This window comes from Poecile atricapillus, chromosome 2, assembly GCF_030490865.1.
Source record: "Poecile atricapillus isolate bPoeAtr1 chromosome 2, bPoeAtr1.hap1, whole genome shotgun sequence".
NCBI classification, from domain to species: domain Eukaryota; kingdom Metazoa; phylum Chordata; class Aves; order Passeriformes; family Paridae; genus Poecile; species Poecile atricapillus.
The window spans coordinates 113,227,157-113,249,862 of NC_081250.1; the positions used below are offsets into that span (position 1 = coordinate 113,227,157).

General features: G+C 36.3%; 1 protein-coding gene across 2 annotated transcripts in view; it reads left to right on the forward strand.

Moving 5' to 3' along the window:
- SNTG1 (syntrophin gamma 1) overlaps nucleotides 1-22,706 on the forward strand; it is a 322,766-nt gene that overhangs the window by 277,202 nt on the left and 22,858 nt on the right. For both annotated transcript variants that reach the window (XM_058832034.1, XM_058832033.1), the window contains exons 15-16: nucleotides 11,564-11,716; nucleotides 16,967-17,059. In XM_058832034.1, coding sequence (XP_058688017.1) covers nucleotides 11,564-11,716; nucleotides 16,967-17,059 — 246 coding nt within the window. The remainder of the gene's footprint in view (nucleotides 1-11,563; nucleotides 11,717-16,966; nucleotides 17,060-22,706) is intronic.

Below are 22,706 nucleotides of genomic sequence, written 5' to 3' on the forward strand. Positions count from 1 at the left end.
AAAAACTTTCTAATCTACACACTTACACTTTTAGCTTTTTTCATCTACTTTTAACATTTGTTTTCATGTATCACTATGAAAACATGCTCATGAATTTCATATTATATGAAATTCAGTGTTTTTCTAGATCTTATAACTAAGTATCAGAAACAAGGGCACACATTCTGTATTCCAGACTCCAACAGCACCCATTCCAAAGACTGATTCCTTTCACAAAAAATATAGAAGATTGGGATGCCATTTTCAATTGTCACAGTGGCCTTAGTCTCCAGCTACAAGGCAGGATGTTCTGTACCTTATTCAGAGATATCAGAGATTATTATGTGGTTTATAGCTAGTGGATTCATATTTATTACTCATCAAATAAATCTATTTTATTGTAACTGTATACTTTTTTCTTTTATTTTCTGTATCAGATTACAAAGAAAAGGAAGAGAAAGCAAGGCATTGAGTCTGTATTCTAATTTGATTAGGACCTCCTAAATAACCAGGAAGACCCTTAAAATTTGAAACATGAAAATGCACTTTAAAAAGCAGTCTTTTCACTGTGTGAAAAATAGTTTTATTGACAAAAATTCGGCAAAATATCATTGAGCCTCTAATTCAGTATTTACAATTTTATATGGTAAATAAATAAAAATTAAAAAAACCCCGAACTCTCAAAACCACTTTCATACACTACCATAAAAAAACGTAATATAAAAAAAGTTCTGTATAAAGTTTACAAACTAACAAAAATACTTATCACATAAATATGAAGCTCTTCATTGCCAAGATTTTGAGGTTGAAATAATAATTTTTGACATGAAACCTAAGTAAAGCAAGCTGAGTACAAAAATCCCATTTTTATTTAATTGGTTTAAATTATTCATTGTGAAATAATGACAAACAGCAGTGGGCTTTGTTTGATGTAAAAGGAGCATTTATAGAGGTGGAAATAACTTACCTGGGGGCATAAACTGGTAAATATATGAAATAATTGATTAAAAATTCAATAGATCTGTTGATTAAGGGGTGGAAGCAGAGAGAAAAGGCACTGAAGAACTCCTTAAGCCTAAAATTAAGCAGGTAAAAAGAAAATTAGTAGAAATCAAAGTCAGTCAAGTTAAAATGGCAAAGAAGGTAGGAACTGTAAAAGCTGTGCTGATTAGTCACCTAAAGGTACCAGTAAAAAGTTGATAGCATTTAAGGCACTCTCTTTTTTTTTTTCCCAACACAAGTTTATTCAGACTGATGCCAATGGGAGAGTGACACAAGCATGTGGATGAAAAATCTGTGATCTGTGTTAAGAAATTTGTCAGGCAAGATAATGTAATGATACCACTTTTGACATGAAAATATATCTATGAGTCATTTTCAAAAGAACTGCTGGAAGAATTTGCTATCAATAAATAATTCTAATTTATTCTCCCAGAAGCTTGTTTTACTTTATACTTTATTTTGGGGAGTAAAGCCCTGCTAACAGCCAATTAATTTTTATCTTGCAATTGAAAAATATTCAGTATTCTAGAAAAGCAGGTAATCCTGTCACTGCAGAAAGGCAGGTGGCCTTATCCTTTTCAGTATTTCAAAGCTGATTTAACTGTATGTCTTTTTATATACCTTTTTATACCTCTTGATATACAATTTTAACATATGTGTTTTGAGAGTGTGTGCATGTGTAAGTGCGTATAACTTAACAAGATTTAAGTACCTTAGATAAATTTGTGAATAGTTTAAATATTAAAACAATTTTTCCGTATATGGAATAGAAGAAAGTTTGTTACATTTTTTCAGTTAAATTATGAAGAGTAACATAAGAAATTGCACTTCTCTTTTCTTTTTGCTTCAGTAACTCTTGCTCTCCAGCTCATCTAAAAATCTCCATTTAATCATGAGAAAATGCTTTCTATAGTTCAGTCACCTACCTCCTATCTTCAGTGTCATGCAAAAATATTTGGAGTTTCACAGTTAGAGCATACTTTATTCAATATAAAACAGGAAACATATTCAATTGTCAGATCAGCTCTGAAATGAAATGTGAGGATAACTGTGGAAGGCATTCTATGCTGGCAACATGTCAGGGTAGTGAATCATTGGTGTTTATAGTTAGTACCATTCACATCAGTGCAGCTATAATTTTCTTTCTATTTTAATCAGGACCAACTTGGTGTCTCAGAAGACTTGTGATTCCTTCCTTATTTTAGCTGTTAGTATGTGTAAAATCCTCAAATGTAGTTATGTTAATTTTTGCCACTTAAATTGCCTGTAATTATGCTGTCCATTTCCAGTAAGTCAAGTGTGGGAAAAGGATGATATAAAAAGGATGGGAAACTACTGACAACGTTAATGTATTCAGATAAATTTTAAAAATAATGCCAATAGAGACATAAACATATTAAATGCAGGTAGAGAACATATTTTGAGGTCTATCATTCATATGGATTGCTCAATGGTGAGACTTGCATCCTGATGTGATTCCACTAAAACACTTCGCACTCAGAATGCTTAAGAGGCAGAAGTAATGAATCCCTTTTATGAATAGGCTAATGCTGCCTCCAAAGAATGTTAGATTTTCAGCTGCGGTTTAGCCAGGTGCTGGTTCTTGGAAAAAATGCTGAACTGTTGAATATATGAGTTGAAAGCAATTGAAGTAATTTTCAGTCTTTGGTTTGCCTTCTGTCCTACATTTAAGAGTATCTAATGTTTCCACAGAAAAGAGGGTCTGTTTCCCCTATAAATAGAATTATAGTTGTCTTCTAAGATAAAAAAAATAGTAATACTCATAAATATCCCCATGTTTACTGGTATCAAAGCTAGCACTAGGCTGGCTTCAGTTAGGCCATAAAGAAAAATTCTGCAATGAAACAGAGCTCCTGAAAGGCCATCAAATTTCCACCACTGGGTCTTTTTAGGTGTGAGCTGGTGTGTAGCTGCTCCTACCATGCATAGAGATAGGCACTAGGTGGCTGTGTCTCTGGCCAGATCATTCATGTTTCCTGTGATTCTGTATGTGATTTCAGTTTGTTTCTCCTCCACATGTACATAGTTCTATAAACCCTAATTCATGTTACTCTGGATAAATTTAATGGGCCCTGTGTGTTAAAGGTGTTGCTGCCATAGCTCTGTAGCACCATCTGAGTCTTCTCTGAAAGCAAAGAGGCAGTGTTACTACATGCATGACAACTACCACTGTATAAAGGCTCGTTCATTTTTGTGTTTGGTTCAGAAAGGAAGGATAAACAATATTTGAAATGTAAACTTATTAAGTAAGGCTTTTCATGTTTCCCATTAACTTTAGAGAGATTTCTCACTTTTTATTAACTTCCCCCCCACACACACCCTTGCCTTTTTCTGACATTTCTTATGTAATATTGATATAAACTGTCACATTTTGGCTGAAAAATAAATTACATGAGTTGGACTGGGGCTGCCAGTCTTAGAGTCTGATCCTTCTTCCTGGAAGAAATAACAAGATAAACACACAGAGGAAAACAAAAAGAATAACAGATACAGAAAATAAATTTTTAAATGACTTCTGCAAACTCTCTGTTTCAGAATTTTTATTCTGTTGCCTGTCTGGTTATGAGACTGACAGCGCTGTTGCGACATCCTTGAAAAGCAAAGCCAAATTAACTTTTAATGTAAAGCAAAGGGAATGCTGATAAAGAGCAGAGGTGAGGTGTGAAATATAAATACTGTTAAGGATACTTGGCAAAGACAAGTATATATCTTAAATCCAAGATACTTGAGATTTATCTGCAGATTGAGAAGTTTCCCTCCATTGACTTAATCTAATCAGAGCATTTCTAAAGATTGGAGTGATTCACAATTGTATTAACTAATATACTCTGCCTTTTCAATTATAGTAGATTTTTGTGTAACATTCTTCTCTAATTTATCAATTTTCTCTTATTTTATGGTCATGGACTTTAATTATTTGTTGTTTTTCCTTTCTTTATTTCTGGCTATTGCAATACTTAAAGTTAGCTTGAGATGCTGCAGTTTTACTGCACAAATAATTTGTGACTCAAGGAATTCATGCACCAGTGATAATTTTGTATTTTTCACCGGAACTGTGTCCCAATCCTTATATGAAATACATCATTCCCGTCTCAGGGGCTACTATTCAAAACTTCATTTGGTGCATTCTCTTCTCAGTGGAGGACTAAATGTTGATTACTCTCAACAGCCAGAGCCAGAAGTGAAACCAAAAATATTAATTTCTAAAAAAATCTTTATCTTCTTGTTTTATGATAGGACCTTTTTTACCACAGTCCCTTTTTAATTTTTTTCTTAGCACTATTAGCAAGTACATGTAAAATAAAATTTTTTACACATTTGCTTATACAAATTTTCTGACATACTGATGTTCAACACAAATGCTTTTTACTGTGCTACGCTAATGTACTCTCTTCTTGACATAATGTATTGACAAGCTAATTGAGTAAGAAATTCTGTCCAAAAAAGAAAGGAAGCTAAATAAGAAAGAGTATGCAGGCAAAGGGATAATTCTTTTATTAGAATAAATAAGCAGTTTGGTGGGTAATTTTCCAAATTTTATTAAATCAAGTTTAATGCTTTTCCTTCCAATGTTTTTGTCCTTCATGAGGAAGACCTCTAAAAGATCTTTTCCTGCCTTTAAAACATCTAAAGACATCTAAACTTGGGGGGAAAAACTGACAAAAGTGAGAATGAAAACAACTTTTCTTCTGTGTAATTCTTTTGTCCACTTCTACTGTTGAGTCAGATGATTTTTCTCTTACTGAAGACGTGCATAGACAATTCAAGGAAATGCAGAGTATGCTGTTCTCACATATTATGTCCAGTAGGACAACAACTCCTCACAGCAGGAAATACAGGGAAGGTTCTCTTCCTGTATGCCATGGGGATGCAGCATGCTCAGTATGAAATCTTCAAAATGGTAACAGTCAAATTTTGCCCAGAACAAGTAAGTTTTTTTGGTAGATCTTAACTTTTCTTCCCAAGGGCAGCAAAAGTGTCCCTGTCCCTGAATCAGCCATTGCTAGTCCAAGGAACAGAAGTCCCAAAGCATCCCAAAAAGCAGATTTGGGGGTCAATACTTCTTTGTTTATTTCTTTCTTTTTAACTGAGACAATCCAATTTAATTCCTTTTTCAAATTTATTTTACAGAACTGATTTAGCTGTTTTAACCATAATATAAAATGCAACAATATTCTCCTCAGGCAGACAACTAATATGGGAAAAAAAAAAAAATCAGCTGCAATTATTTAAATTTGAGAAACTACTTTAAAAAGGGGTCAGAATGAAAAGATAGGACTGCTCTAGCATTGCTATCTATTATCATTATATTTATTCTTATGGGATCTGTTCTTAAACTTAATTTCCAGTAAATAATATCTCAAAGTCTGGAGAGGTAAAAAACTTTAGTAGCTCTCCAAAGAGATGATCAGCACATTTTTTAGTATCTGTTTGTAATTATATTCATCTCTGATTTCTCTGTAACAGAAAATAACCACCTCTCTGGAAAGTATTAGAATAATTTATTTCTTCGAAAGATTAGTCAATTTTATGTACATTTTGAAAATTTTCCTCATATGGCAAAAAAATAAACAAGTTTCTCAGTAGAGTTCATTAAGAAATAGACACAATCATGGCACTGACTCAGAGGAAACCTCTTTTCAGATTCTTGCTCTGATTCAGATGAGGGTCTTCAAGACTCTGCCTTTTCCTATTCTGTCTTTTAATCAGGCAGAATAGGAAAGTGATCCAAGCTTACTGCTGACCCTAATGGAATACAGGGAATGAACCTTTCTATTTCTCTCCAGCCATCAGACAGATCTTTCTAATGGAAGTTTAATTGAAAGTAAAATTTATCCTGCAATTATAAACAGCTTTCCCTTTGAGTAAATGTACTTTTTGTAAAATCTGAACATCAAAATATAATATGTCCAGTTTTAATTTGGCTGCAATTCTATGTTTACTTAAATATGTGTATATATACACCTGCAATTTCAATTTTTTTTTATACTTTTTAACAACAAAATTCAGAAGGGTCCAAATAAGATTAGCTATGTACAAACACATGCTTGCATAGATATTTTTCATTTATTACTTGAGTAATGAGGATATGTTGGAGAAGCTGTATCTGTTTTTCGCTCTGGAGTGAATCTGTTCCCTGCTGCCTGTAAATGCTATGAGAACCATCACCATAGCAACTAATGGTGGTGCTCAAGCAAAGTGTTCCCAAAATTCCAGCTGAAGAAGTAGATCATTATATGTCCTTAGAAAGAAGGGTGTATGTTTATGTAGCCAAAATTGATAGGTGAAAGGAGACACAAACAGTAAAACAATCAGGGCACTGATGCCAGCAAGTGTAAAGGCATGGTGTGATTCATTTTTACAGTTGCTTTGGAGTTATTGCACAAGAAAATGCTTTTTATCTTCAGGGAATTTAGGTGCTAGGTTTGAATCTTGTTTATGATAGGACAGATTTCTTTTGGCAGAACTGTCTAAACTAGTCAACAAAGGAAACGGGTTTTGCTTGTTTTCTCAGTCACGTATTTTGAAGAACTGTTATAATTAATGTGAGAGATATGAGTACTTACCTCGTTTTAATAGCTGAAATAGAATTTTCTTGAAAGTTAAGGTCTATTTTGTCGGTGTAGGATGGTTTTGAACATTTTACATTAATTGTTCATATCAAAAACTGCTCGACAGTGTCACTAACATTTACATTTCCATGGCAAAATATATAGGCTGCTCTATATATTACATTTAGATTCATAGGTAAATCAGACTTCCAGAAAATTCTTGAGCACCTCCTGAGTGAAAATCATGCCATGAGCATGAAGGTGGCAAATATAGTTTTGTTTTCTGTTGCAGAGAGCTTTGTAGAATAGAACTCAGCTCTCATTGACCCTCGCAAGAGGTGAGGGGCTCTTGCAATTTAGCAGATTTAAATAATAGCCAAAATATGATTATTTAATGTACTTATCATGCTTAAAATGAAACAACACAAATAATAAAAAAGAAGTAGTGCTGCTTCTGGAAAGAGTCTTTCAAAAGAGAAGAGATTACTCCTGCAGAAGAGAAGGCAAAGTCACTATTTAGTGATAAAGAAGCATTCTGCCTTGATTTGGAAGGACCTGCCTAATGAGCCATGCTTAGTTCCCATGGACAAATTTATTACTCTCACTTAACATGGATATCATTATTAATTAGGCAAGCAGGAGTCATACTGTCCTGTCAGCAGAGATGCTGGATTACCCTGAAGCTGGGAGTTAGCCAATGTCTTTTGTCACAGCCCATCTTTCAGTAGGACTACATTCCCTCTAGTGAGAATTAGCAAACTGCTAAAAGTTTTGTGTGCTTTTCTCTTCAGAGAGTTTTAATAAATCACAACAAGAACATCAGGGCAAACAGTACAACTAATCATTATCAGCATAAAAGAGTGCTTAAAAAATCAACATGAAATTGGCTCATGTCCATCACTGACTAGTAAATGAGCATAATAATACAGGGTCATAGCAGATTCTTAAATGAGTAGAATAACATTTATATTTTAGTTGAAGTAGTGGTTTGATAAAAGGTAATTAATGAAGATTCCTGCTTCATCCAGAGCTGGTTTTCAGACTCCTGACAAGTTGGGGTTTTTTTAAATTTTTGGACTTTTGGACAAATCTCATCGTATTCCTAAAACAAAACAAAATAAAACAAAAACAAACAAACAAACAAAAACCCCAAAAAACCCACTTTAAATTCCTGCCTTTATAAGGACATTTGGAAAGCTATATTTTAGCTTTACCTACATATTGTTTTGTCTAGTAATCTACTGTACAAATTATTACATTCTATAAACCTAGAATACAGATTTTTAATGCTTGAGAAGAGATGCAAAACTAAAGGTCTTGCAGAAAAAGCATAAAAAGTTGCAGAAGCAGTACTAAAGGGAACCTTGCACATAACTATTTTTATGAGCAGGATGGAATATCACTAATTAGGAAAGGAATACTTCATATGTATGTTAGCAATTTTAGAAAAGCTAAAATACATCATTTAAATGTATTTTACTTACACTTCTCTTATCATGGACCTAACTACAGGTGCTGATATCAAAATCACAAGTATATACATTAAAGCTAATCACAAATTGAAATTATTATTTGGCTAAATTATTATTTCTGGGGAGATGTTGAATTTTGTTTTCATTCTGAATAGGAACTTCACAGAAAGTCCAATAATAAATTAGTCTGTTATGCATGTTGTTTGTCACAATATAATGCAGTAGTTGAAATATTCTAAACTTTTTATATGCAAAACACTGAGGGGAAATGCTACCTAGTACTAATTAGGTCTTTCCTAATACAAAGCATGCTCTCATCTTCATACAAAACCAGGGATAATTATTGCAGATCACATTTAGCTCTTTTTTCATCTTCTAGGTTTGATTTAATGCTTAGTAAAATCTAGTGCAATTATTACTATCAATGTTGATAATAAAATACATAGGTTTTTATTTAACCACTTCAAAGCTTCCAGAGATTTTTGCATTTTTAAAACACTTTTTAGCAGAGATCAATCTCAGTAAAACTTCTTTTTTTTTTTCCACAGTCTACACAATAACTCTTCTCTTTTTCCTAGACAGCATATTCTTCTCAAAAAGAGACAAAAAAGGCCTGAAAGACTGGAAGAGTCTAAAGGAGTAATTTAAAAGCATCAAACCTTAGCTGTGCCCAGCTAAATAGAGATATGAATTCTGGAACTGAACTATGCACTAAGCTTTCTCCCATTTGAAAATGGGTTATTACTCCAGTTATTTTAAAGCAAATGATTCCTGTGATCACACATAATCATGTTTCAGAAAAGCTTTAAGAGCCTGCATTACTAATAATTACTTACTCTCTACTAACTCTTGTCAAAAGTAGGTAAAGATGAGTTCAAAATATTTTTAGTTTCTCCTTTGGTTGTAGCTATGAAGAACTAAAATCTTCCCCAGGAAATATATGTAACTTACACATGAGTCCTGCATGCTGGACAGGTCCTTTGGGGTGTGGCCCAACAGGCCCATTCAGTCAGGTTTAGCTCTGGAAGCACAGGGAGTTCAAAACCCGATTTAAGATCTGTTAGACAAGAAGTGCTGTTATTCTAAAAGTAGCTTTTCTACCCTGGAGGAGTGAGGGTTTTCCAGTGCTTTTGCTCATCTAGAGTTGAGGTTGTTCAGCCTGGAAGAGAGAAGGCTTCAGGGTGAACTTATTGTGGCCTTTCAGTATCTAAGGAAATGCTATAAGAAAAAAGGAGAGGGGCTTTTTTCAAGAGCATGTAGTGACAAAACAAGGCAGAATGGCTTCAAACTAGAAGAGAGTAGTTTTAGATTAGATGTTAGGAAGAAATTCTTTGTTGTGGGGGTAGTGAGGCATTGGAACAAGTTGCCCAGAGAATTTACAGATGTCCCATCCCTGGAAGTGTTCAAGGCCAGACTGGATGGGCTCTGAGTAACCTGATCAGGTGAAAGGTTTCACTGCCTATGGCCATAAGGAGTTGGAGCTGGATGATCTCTAAGGTCCCTTCCAACCCAAACCACTCTATAATGCTGTGTTTTGTTACTACACATATCCACAAGGTTAAACATTTGTCACGGTGCTGCTGCTCTGCGTGCTTTGGCTGTGTGTGCAGTGGAGCATAGATGTCATTAGCAGCAACCTGGATATTATAACCTCTCTTTTGAATTCTGGTCAGGACATACTGTGAACAGAATTGACACTTCAGTTTTAAAAGAAGGGCCTGAACAAAAAGGAGAAAAAAAAGGGGAAAAAAAAATACCAAAAAAGAGACGAAAGGTGTTTCTGATAGGACATAGACTTATTTAGCTACACCTAACTGGTTCAACTACACATCCATGTGAATATTTGGAAGAAAAATCTGGAAGAAGATTATTTCTTTTTTTTGGAAATGCTGACTTTTAAGATCAAACATGTTCATGCTGATTTTTTCGTACATGACTTAACACTGTAGAGCTACTTTAGCTTAACACTTGATGGAAGTACGTTAGGAGATTTTTCCACAGTGACTGGTCATTTTAAAATCCTAGCAACTTGTTTTTGTCATGGTGATTGCAAAGAGAGGGCATGATGCCTCCATAGCCAATTCATCTAGAAATTGTAAAGCAGGCTTCAACCAGAAGCATTCATGAATGTATGCTGTACTGACTTTCTTGAACAGTTCTGTCATATTTCTACTGAATGAAGAGAAAGGGGAAAGTAGTGCTTGCTCTCCCATGGCCTGCTTCTATACCTGGGAATGATAGTTTCAAACAGGTTCCTTTTTTATGTATTTTGTTCTCAATCAGCTTTAGGTTCCTGTTTCTCTGCCCCAGGGAGAGCTGACTTGAGCAATGTAAGCTGCTCTTCCAGCTTGTACCAGCTGGTTGTGCTCCCCTCAGTCTATTCAAGTTGTGTATAACCAGAAGGCAATACTGTCCCGTGAGTCTCCTTTACTGAACTTAACTCTGCCCTTTGCTATGGGGTAGCTTTGTTGAAATTGCATGCAGGCTACTTATACCCAAATCTCCAGATGTATTGGCAAGGACAGCTGGTGAGCTTATGACTTGTAGAAGCTTCCTTGATGTAGCAGGGACTAAATTAATTAAACCTGTTTCTGCAAACCTATTTTTCACAAGAACAAATTACATGCCAGAATTTTAGCATGAAACATCCTTTATATTACATAAATAAATTTAAGAAAAATAATTGAAAACATTTTAATGAATTTTTTTCCTGATTAACTTGTTTATTCTTTGGTTTAGTACCAATTAAAAATGCCATTAATCTTTAATTTTTTTAATATTTATAGCCTGATATCCATTGTGTGATGTTATGTTGAAAGTAAAGCCAAAAGTTATTTTCTCCTTCAGGACCAAAGCCAGCAACCTAGCCATGGGCAGCCACTATAGTCTCTACCATCAGTATCCATTTAAAGACTAATTGTATGTTGGATTTTGTAAGTCACCAGAAAGATGAACTTGTTTTCTCTAGCCTCTATAAAGAAAATAGAACATAAGGACTTTTCATACTTAAAATAAATATATTCCTTTGACCAGCCTTCCAGAGCAGGGTGTGTAAGTCAAATAGGTCAGAGAAGCTGATATTTGTGTTCCTCATGTGAATAGAAAGTGGAAAACTTTCATAGAATGTATCTAATATAAAAGTGTATAGCTGATATATATGTAGATATATATATAGGTATAAGTGATATAGATAGATATAGATATAGATATAGATATAGATATAGATATATAGATATAGATATAGATATAGATATAGATGATATAAATATATTACATTTTAAGAAGTGATTTGTTAAAATACTTAAAATTACTGCCTGAGATATGCTGTTCTGTGCCATTCTGAATATAGGCATCAATTTAAAATTCATTGAAATGTCAATGTTTAGACCAAACCCCTGACTTTCAGTTCCTCAGTTACTGTGGTTACTCATGTTATTTAAGATGCCACTTAAAAATGCTGGGTTTGAGGCATAAATGTTTGCAATTAAAAATATTAATTGATGTATGCCAGATTATATAACTTCAGGTTTTCATCAGGACAGTGATCTCCTGGACCGTCGGAAACATTGCTTCAGTGTCCAGTCAGAATCTGGAGAAGATCTTTACTTTTCTGTGGAACTAGAGTCTGACCTAACACTATGGGAAAAAGCCTTCCAAACAGCAACTTTTTTAGAAGTTGAACGGATACAGGTGAGAACAACTGCCTTGGTGATCATCTTTTGGTACATAAACAAATTAGGCTGATATGAAATAATGATATAATTGAAGAAATTTTATGACCTTCTGCAGCTCTCAAGTTATTATTCTTTTATGTAAGTGCTTTTGCTGTTCCCAAACATTTTGCAATCCAGCCTTCAGAAGAGGTCACCTGAAATACAATCTTTGAGTTATTATGACAATGTGATACATATTTGTTAACTGAAATTCACAGACAGACAAGGAAAAATAATCTGTGGATCAAGGACAAAATCCAGCTGTTTAGATATTCTTACTGGCTTACATGCTACCTTTCTTTGTTACTGAATAACACAAGAGAACCTTGCAGGAATTAAGTTGTCCTTGTAATGCCAGGAATGAGAGTATATTGAGTGAAGTACTTATGGGATACAAACAAGAAAAAAATTGTACCTCAGACACATTATTCTTTCTTCACTTATTTCTTTTCCTTGTGTATTTACTGTCAGATGACAGTGCAGAGATGGACAACATTCAAATACAGATTACTAGTGACTTTTTATAGCAAAATTACATATCACAGTTTAAAGATAACTTCTTCTCACACGACCCAAAAGTCATGACTTTTGTCTTAAAAAAGGAGAACCACAATTATAATTCACCTAATCCAAATTGTAATATTGATTTTCTAATAATGAAATATACATGTGGTTAGAACAGCTTTAGTTGGTGTTGGCAGGAGTTATACACACCTACCCAAGCCATATTAGCATATTAGCCTGTGCAAGTATTGGCTCACACATTGTCTGTGTCCTCCTGGGAATGCAAGCACTGACATGTTTTTATTCAGACAAAGTGTTAGTTAGTTATATATTAGCCCTTTTCTGACCTGTGAACCACCACATGCAGATGGACTGAATTGGTCTATACTAATGAAGATCCAATTTGCAAAAACTACACTGCTGTCAGTTTTAATGCGCTGTACCTTTGTTGCATGAGGAGTCAGGGGAGGTTCAGCTTCATCTTTTAAATTCATATATGCTGTTACTTTTTATAAAAATTTTAAGCTGTACTTGCATGCTAGGAAATCCAAGTCTAGGTTTCCTGTGTAAAACTTGCAATAATACTTGTCCTCTGCCACTAAATATTCAAGAGTTTTTGTCTTTCTTATATAATTCCCTGCAACATACTTCATAGAAGCACTGCTGTGCCATCAGTAAAAGAATATATGGCAATTTTTTTGGAATAGCTTTTAACTCAGAAGCCACCTCATCATATTTTTTCTACTTTCAGGTTAATTCATATTGTAGCATTCCTAGTTTAGATTTTTCTTTTGGGTTTTAGAGCTACATTTATTGAAAATTGCCATCATGCTTCTCAAAAATAATTTCCTTTATAATCTTAACCTCAGATTCATCTTAGTCTTTTCACCTTTTTTTTGTCTATCCTGATGTTCAGTGTAGCAATTAAGAATTCAAAGTAATGATTTCCTGATTGATTGTTTGATTGATTGATTGATTGATTATAATATGTTTGTGAAAGTGGACAAACAGGCTTCTCATGATAGAATATTATTGTCACACTTTTATTTTAATATCACACTTTTTATTTTGCATGTTTTTCTTTATTTTCTGTATCTTGATTTGGAAAAAAAAATGAATATTTTTAACATAATTTGGTTTGGCCTCTTGATATTTCTTTCAGTAACCATTACTGCTTTCATCTACCAACCTGCAGATGCAGATAAAACCTGGTGGTATAATTTATTTCCAACAAATTCTTTCATTGCTCTGTTAGAATAAAAAAGGTGACAGGTTCCAAATTAAGATATCAACTGTACATCCTTACTGAAATTTTGGTTTATGCATTCATGTTGATATGAATATTCATATTTAATGTGAATGCTAATCCAGTAGGTTTGTCTTACAATAAAATAATATAATTTTGAAACTATAACTTCAGTTCAAAACTATCATTTAAAATTATTCAACTGCATTGTGTGCTACTCCATAATCATAAGCAGTAACTCTTACTCAATGGCTATAATCTCCAGAAGAGGTTAATCAGGAGCCAATTCTAATCTAATTACAAAGAATATATAACAAATTCAAATATTTTTAAAATACATTACCATAAATAAATAATGAATTCTGTTTCAACCTTATTCATAGCTTCTGCCAGAGGTATATCTAAACCAAAAATTAAACAGTTGGTTTTTCTTAGAAAAGATGTATTAGAGGAGGCATAGTCAAATTGATAATAATTTAGCAATAATATGGTACAATGATACAGTGGTGTCATTTTGGTGTGTTACAATCACTCTTTAATTAGTTTTGTAATGTAGTAAGTGGTGTTAATACATTTTCATAATTACCTATTAAAAAAAAATTAGTCAAAATGAAAATCCTTTTTCCTTACTTTCTCACAGCATTGTTGCATGAAGAACCTGAGACTACTATAACTTGCATAATGACGTGCAATTATATATGGATGTTACATTCCCTTTGTGTTCCTGATACTTTAAGCTAATATTTTCACCTCTTCCATCATGATTTTTTTCTTGCTGTCCTTGCTTGCATTGCAGTTTTTTGTTCTCTAATGTAAGGATTATTATGTAAGCTGTTTTATGTTGCACTACCTTAACATATGTTTTCATTGAAGTTGAATCTGAGTTTAAAAGTCTGAATTAAGTCTTAGATTTAGAGTTTACTTTGTTTCAGCTTCAGAGATGGCTTATGTGAAGTCAGAATATATTGTTTTTTCCATAATTTAAACTATGTGTGTTGAAGAAATAGTTTCTAAGGAAGAACTTCTGTCTCCTTCAGCCTCTGCCTGACCCATTGAATTATTAATAAGCCAAAGTTAAAATTCTGTATTCCATGGAAGAACAGCAAGTGACTGCTGAAATGTGTTCTGCTTCTTTTGGGAAGGGGATGGTTCATAACTGATGAGGTTTTCTTGAGTTCTTGTGAGAAATCAGCAACCAAAGCCAAACATCCATAGTATATATTATTCATAGTAACTTTTAAAGTTTAAAAATGTTAAATGCATAAGAAATTTTAAATTACCTCGTATCTTGATAACAATTTGCCTGTTTTCTCCAAATATCTTAATTAAAAGGCAATTTAAAGAAAATAAAGATGAGAAAAGTAATATGAGAGTTATCTAGTGTCTGAAAGTTCACTTCCCTACTCTTACCTGTCACCAGAATCATGTGCAAGTGGATACACCACCTACAAAAATCAAGGGATATTCTTCTCCAGGAAAACTAAATTCACACAATCCAGAAATCTTTTTGTTGTTTTCACGTTTTTTGTTCTCTAAATTGTTTTGAACATCATAGTCTGAGGGCGTGGAGTGGTCTTTTATATAAGTAAAAAGTAACTAAATGTTCAGCTGCTACTGGTGACCTGCAATTTCTTCCTGCAAATAACTACACTGAGCTGAACTAGATTATATTCCTCCACAAACTGTGCACTGCCTTTTGTAGAAATACCCTTCAGACTTGAAATCAGGCTGCTTTTTCAGTGCAGCTTTGAACCAAGACTGATGTGTCCTGTTTCTCATAAATCCCGAGTTCCCAGTGAGGCTAATTAAGCAGGAGCGGTGCTGGGCTCAAGCAGAGGAGCTGTGCCAGCTCAGCACGGTGCTGCAGTGCACACTGTAGGTTGGCCTCTCGTGTTGGGGTGGGAGGTTAGATAACTTTAGATGACAATACGTACTTTAAATATGATACACATTTTCCTTGCCAAATTTAATTTCCAGTAAAGGCTCTAAGTCTGTTCCAGATCTTAAACGTTTACAAATTAAAATGTAATTTGCATCTCTAAGATGTTGGCGAGGTAATTCTACAAAACCGTACATTTTTTGCTTTGCTGCTAAACTTGAAAATTTTTGCATATGTGACTTAATTAACTTTGAGTAACTGTGAAATATATCACTTTACACTTTTTTCTTCTGCTAATGAGATAGTACAAAAGGCAATATCCTCTTCTTTATCAACACTGATTTACAATCAAATTTTACACATTCATAACAGTCTTATGGTGTAGCTGATCAAAGAAAAAAAAAGAAAAAGCCACTTTTGTTTGTTAATATAAACACTAAGTATGAAGTTTTCAATTTTCCTTCACTGCATTTTCTATTTAGAAGCTGTTAGCTTCTTGTGTTCTGAGGAAGACCATCTAGAATCCAAAGAGCCCACCCAAAGAATATATAAGTAAAGACATGTGATTTATCCTTGATAATCAAAATGCCAGAAATAATCATGGGTTCTTCTGTAATACTTACAATTCTTAACCCACATCGTTCCCATGTTTGCAATTTATATTTTGATTTTGCTGACATATGGAAATCTTTGTTCTCATTTCATAAATTTAGTGGCTACAGCAATATTTGATGAATATATCTGTATTTCATTTAACCTGGAGGATAAAATGTCTATAAAAAATGCATAATTTCTTTAAAGAACTTCCATCTGATTTGGAAATGTTTAAATTTTTTTTTTTTTACATATTTTATGATGAAAAAGACAAGTCTGTCATTTTTTACCTGAAGTCAGCTCAGCAGTAGTTTTGATGCTGAAAATTACACTTATAAATGTCTCAGAGTGTGTATTAAGTGTGATGTTATGGAAATAAATAGAAGCATATATTTAAAAACTATACAATGATAAAGTCTTTGAGAAGTCCTAGGTTTCTCATAGAAAGCTTTAAGATATATTGGTCCACCATCTGAACCAAAAAAAAGTTATTTCAGATAATTCCATTAGCTGCTAAATAGTACAGAATACTAACTTTTTCCCTGATATTTAGGACTACAGAAAACCACAAGAAACGGTGTACCAAAGAGATACTTTACATAGGCTTTTTTTTTTTCCTTGAAAAGATAAAAAGAATATATTAATCATAAAATTTGTTACTGGGTACGAAAAGAAAATAAGGAGGTTTGAAAATAATAAAATTTTCCTTTTAGAAAATGTTATTAGTAAGCCACTGAGGCAATTCTGACCCTCTTTAATTTTTTCCCTAGTGGAAGCAAAGCCTGTTTTCATATGACTTAGACAACTTCATCACTTATAAAAATCCTTTTATTTGAAATACACTGACAAAAAAAAATTGATGTATTTACACACAAATTACTTATTTCTGATAATAATTTTGAGATACATAAACATTAGAATAAAGACTCAGAAGCAGTAGTACTAGAAAGAAAATTAAGAAATATCTTCTGTGGTAACTACCTTCTCTGATTTTTCTTTTACAGTGCAAGACATATGCCTGTGTTTTAGAGAGTCATCTTATGGGACTTACCATTGACTTCAGCATGGGCTTTGTCTGTTTTGATGCTGCCACAAAGGTAAAGTTTGAAGAATTTCTTCCATCACACTGTTATTATTCCTCATTATTTCTAATATTTTGAGACAAGTAGTACATCCTTAAAATGTCCTTCTCTTTGTTATAGAAACAGATCATCTCTTGTCAAATCTCTCATGCTTTAGTCTAAATTCAGGAGTGGTTTCTAATTATGTGAGAAGTAGTATTCTGCTTGTTATTGGAAAGTCAATAATGATACCTGTCTGAAACAAACATCAGATCATTATTCTTTAATTTCACATGAAAGCCCACACTGCTTCAGCTTGATGGATTGTTTTGCTGGTGTGTCCTTTGTTTTGAGAAAAGATAATTTTCTTCATTTCAGTCTCACCTGTGAACTTGAAAATAATCTTCCATTCCCTTCTCTTGTTTTGTGGGAAGGATTGTGTGCTATTACAGCAATTCCACAATTCCTAGTTTATATTTTGGCTATTATTGTACAAGTATGTGTAAAAGATAAATCAACCATAGTCTATACGTCTCACCCATCAGCTTTTCCTTTCAGCTGTAACAAAACTCAGTACAACTGCTGAAAGAGTTTTCTTTATCAAGCATTGATAAATTGGAATATGGAATCAATTCTCATATTATATTATTGCACATCCAAGTCTCAGTAAAATCATTGTGACACTGAGTCTGTCATATGTTGACATTTGCACTAATTGCTGGCAAGTTCTCAGGCTTTACTGCTTGACACTGCTGTTAACGGTAGAATCTTTCTTATGAGTAAACTCCCTTTTCTGAGTTCCACTTCTCTTCAATACCTACTTTCCTTTGAGATGCTGCAACACTGCCACCACCAATTGCTGAAAATGTTCTTTTGACTGCAGAATTTGCTCCTATGCTCTGTCTTAAGTCAACCCTTCCCCCTTCACTACTCCACTAATCCGAACACTTTTATTCTTCCCACTCCATTGTTTGTTTGCACAGTGATGAATTTTAAATTCAAGCACTTATGTTACCTTGTTTCTTTTTGTAAAGCAGTCTTGTATAATTCATCAATGAAATGTGACTATCAGTTTAGAAGCTATTACACAAAAAAATCAGTATAACAGAATTAAAATGCAGTATCTAAAAAAAAAAAAAGCAGTTTCTCCCACTATATATATAATATTCTCCCTCCATATATATAATATTATTGAGGGTGGGAGAAACTGCTTTTATATATATATGTATATATAAAAAAGTATAGTAAAGAATTTATTTTGTATACCTAACCTAAATGTACCCTTTTAGTTTGAACCCATTACTTCTTATATGTACAGTATTGTTTGTTAGAATAAAGCATTACACTGTGAATAAAATAAAAGGACATTGTTTCATTAGGTAATCAGGTATTAGGCAGTGTGAGATAAGGACAGCAATTGTGTTAGAAAATAAAAGAAACAATAGAAAGCAACATAATCTGTTGCCCAGTGACTGCTACAATTTAAATTGTCAAACAAGCCATAAGGTGAAATGTCTAAGTGTGTCAACCATGTTTTAGTGGGTGCTCAAACAGGAAAAGCATTACCTAGTCTCCATCATTTTATGGAAAGGTGAAGACTGTAATGCTCTTAGCCAAAAAATTTATTCAGATATCTTTATTATGATAATGACAAGTGTAAATTGTGTCTATGCTGGCAATGTTCTTCAACAATATTGCTAACCTCATATATACTGTGTCTTAGTTTAGGGCAAATTAGGGAGGAAAACTCTGGATGGGGATTTCCCCAGGGAAATGCCCCTCCCCACCAACCGGTCCGGGAAAGGGAAAAAATTTCTTTGGAGAGAAGTGGAAAAAGCTGTTTATTTAACAGAAAATTGAATAATATTAAATAATAAAACTTCTTGCTGTTCGATGGGATGGCAAATCTAGGAAGAAAAGTCCTTTTCATGTGGTGTGTAGCTCGGCTTGCTCAGTTTCTTATCAGTCTCTCCAGCGCTGGAAAAGTGCCGAGGCCCAGGCCCTGGTGGGCCACAGGCGTGGGCTCCCGGGGTTTAGCTGGGTGTTCAGTCCAGAGCAGGCTTGCACAGATCCAAGAAAAAGGAAAAAAAACCAAAGGTCCGGGGAATTCTTCTGCCTCAGCTAGCTAAAACTAACTAAAAGCTAGGGAGAAGCTCTGTCCCGCTGTCTGTCTGTGCTGCAGACAACACAGTCCAGGAGCGAGATGTGTGGGAGTTATATTTTCTTTAACACAAACTGCGGCTTCTTTTTCCCCCTCTTTTGCTCTCAGAGCCAGTCTTAAAGGTACAGAGCTTAATATATAACATAAACCAGACGATTGGGGATACCAGTATCATAAAGTCACCCCAGGACATTCCACCCCTTATCCCCATATCGTCAACTTATTATCAAAATTAATATATATATATATTTTAACTCTACAACACATATATTATACAGACAAGGGAATTAATTCACGATCTTCACCCAACTATCAGATCTCCCTGAGGTACACATTGTGTTGTTCCATCTTTCTGCATTATCCACCATGTGCAACTCGGTCCCTGAGCAAAAACAACCCCACGAATGGGTTTGTTTGCACTCGAAGTAGAATTGATCCAAACTGTCTTTTCTAACAAACCTCTGAGATGTACCGCTGGGACTTTGTCTCCGTCTACTATATACAGGGCCTCGGATTGGGCTGGGCCTGCTCGGTTGGTGGAACCTCGGGTGTTAACTATCCAGGTGGCCTTTGCTAGATGTTGCTCCTAATTTTTGAAAGATCCCCCACCCAATGCTTTCAAGGTAGTCTTTAACAGTCCATTGTACCTCTCCACTTTCCTTGCAGCAGGTGCATGGTAGGGGATATGGTACACCCACTCAATGCCATGTTCCCTAGCCCAGCTGTTTATAAGGTTATTCTTGAAATGAGTCCCATTGTCTGACTCAATCCTCTCAGGGGTGCCATGCCTCCAAAGGACCTGCTTCTCAAGTCCCAGGATGGTGTTCCGGGCTGTAGCATGAGGCACAGGGTAGGTTTCTAACTATCCAGTGGTGGCTTCTACCATCGTGAGCACGTAGCGCTTGCCTTGGCGGGTTTGGGGCAGTGTGATGTAGTCAATCTGCCAGGCCTCCCCATACTTGTATCTGGACCACCGCTCACCGTACCAGAGGGGCTTCAACCGCTTGGCCTGCTTGATCGTGGCACACGTCTCACAGTCATGGATAACCTGGGAAATACTGTCCATGGTTAGATCCACCCCTCGGTCTCGTGCCCACTTATAGGTGGCATCTCTACCCTGATGGCCTGAGGCATCATGGGCCCATCGAGCTAGGAACAGCTCTCTCTTGTGTTGCCAATTTAAGTCTATCTTTGACACCTCTATCTTTGCAGCCTGATCTACCTGCTCATTGTTTCGGTGCTCTTCATTAGCCCTACTCTTGGGGACATGGGCATCTACATGACGGATCCTCACAGACAGTTTCTCTACCCTGGTGGCGATGTCTTTCCACTCATCAGCAGCCCAGATTGGCTTTCTTCTGCGTTGCCAGTTGGCCCTTTTCCACCTTTCCAGCCATCCCCACAGAGCATTGGCTACTATCCATGAATCAGTGTAGAGATAGAGTTTTGGCCACTTCTCTCTTTCAGCAATGTCCAGGGCCAGTTGAACAGCTTTGAGTTCAGCAAGTTGGCTTGATCCACCTTCTCCTTCAGTGGCCTCTGCGACCTGTCGTGTGGGGCTCCATACGGCTGCTTTCCACTTCCGGTTCATCCTTACGATGCGACAGGAACTATCAGTGAACAGAGCGTAGCGTGTTTCTTCTGCTGGAAGTTGGTTATATGGTGGAGCTTCTTCAGCCCGTGTCACTTGTTCCTGCTCCTCTTCATCAGTGAGATCAAAGTTTTCACCTTCAGGCCAGTTTGTAATTATCTCCAAAATCCCAGGGCGATTTGGGTTTCTAATACGGGCGCGCTGCGTGATGAGGGCGATCCACTTGCTCCATGTAGCGTCGGTGGCGTGGTGGGTAGAGGGAACCTTTCCTTTAAACATCCACCCCAGCACTGGCAGTCGGGGTGCCAGGAGGAGTTGTGCTTCTGTGCCAATCACTTCTGAGGCAGCTTGAACTCCTTCATAGGCAGCTAAGATTTCCTTCTCTGTGGGAGTGTAGTTGGCTTCGGACTCTCTGTAGCTTCGGCTCCAGAATCCCAGTGGTCGGCCTCGAGTCTCCCCAGGCACTTTCTGCCACAGGCTCCAGGACAGACCATGGCTCCCGGCTGCAGAGTAAAGCACGTTCTTCACATCTGGTCCTGTCCTGACTGGGCCAAGGGCTACTGCATGAGCGATCTCCTGCTTAATCTGAGCAAAGGCTTGTTGTTGTTCAGGGCCCCACTGGAAAGTGTTCTTTTTGCGGGTGACTAGGTAAAGAGGGCTCACAATCTGACTGTACTCAGGAATGTGCATCCTCTAAAAACCTATGGCACCTAGGAAAGCTTGTGTTTCCTTCTTGTTGGCTGGTGGAGACATTGCTGTGATCTTGTTGATGACATTAGTAGGGATCTGACGCCGTCCATCTTGCCACTTTACCCCCAGAAACTGAATCTCACGAGCTGGTCCCTTAACTTTGCTCTTCTTGATGGCAAAACCGGCTTTCAGGAGAACTTGGATGATTTTCTCTCCTTTCTTAAAGACCTCTTCAGCCGTCTTTCCCCAAACAATGATGTCATCAATGTACTGCAGATGTTCCGGAGCCTCACTCTTTTCCAGGGCAGCCTGGATCAGTCCATGGCAGATGGTGGGGCTGTGCTTCCACCCCTGGGGCAGTCGGTTCCAGGTGTACTGCACTCCCCTCCACGTGAAAGCAAACTGAGGCCTACATTCTGCTGCCAGGGGAATGGAGAAAAATGCATTAGCAATGTTAATAGTGGCATACCACTTTGCTGCTTTGGACTCCAGCTCGTACTGGAGCTCTAGCATGTCCGGCACGGCAGCGCTCAGCGATGGAGTTACTTCATTCAATGCACGATAGTCCACAGTCAATTTCCATTCTCCTTCAGATTTACGCACAGGCCAGATGGGGCTGTTGAAGGGTGAGTGGGTTTTGCTGACCACCCCTTGGCTCTCCAGCTCTCGGATCATCTTGTGGATGGGGATCACAGCATCTCGAGTTGTTCTATATTGTCGGCGGTGCACCGTCGAGGTGGCAATTGGTACTCGCTGTTCTTCCACTTTCAGGAGTCCTACTGCAGATGGGTTCTCTGACAGTCCAGGCAAGGTGTTCAGTTGCTGGACACCCTCTGTCTCTACAGCTGCTATCTCAAATGCCCACTTAAGCCCCTTTGGGTCCTTAAAATACCCACTTCGGAGGTAGTCTATGCCCAAAATGCACGGGGCCTCTGGGCCAGTTACAATGGGGTGTTTCTTCCACTCATTTCCAGTCAGGCTCACATCAGCTTCCACTAAAGTAAAGTCCTGTGATCTCCCTGTCACACCAGCAATAGAAACAGATTCTGCCCCTACATATTTTGATGGGATTAGGGTGCACTGGGCACCAGTGTCAACCAAGGCCTCATATTTTTGTGGTTCAGATGTGCCAGGCCAACGAATCCACACAGTCCAAAAGACACGGTTTTCCTTAGCCTCTACCTGGCTAGAGGCAGGGCCCCTCTAAGCCTGGTTATCCTTCTTTTCTTGGGTATATGTCT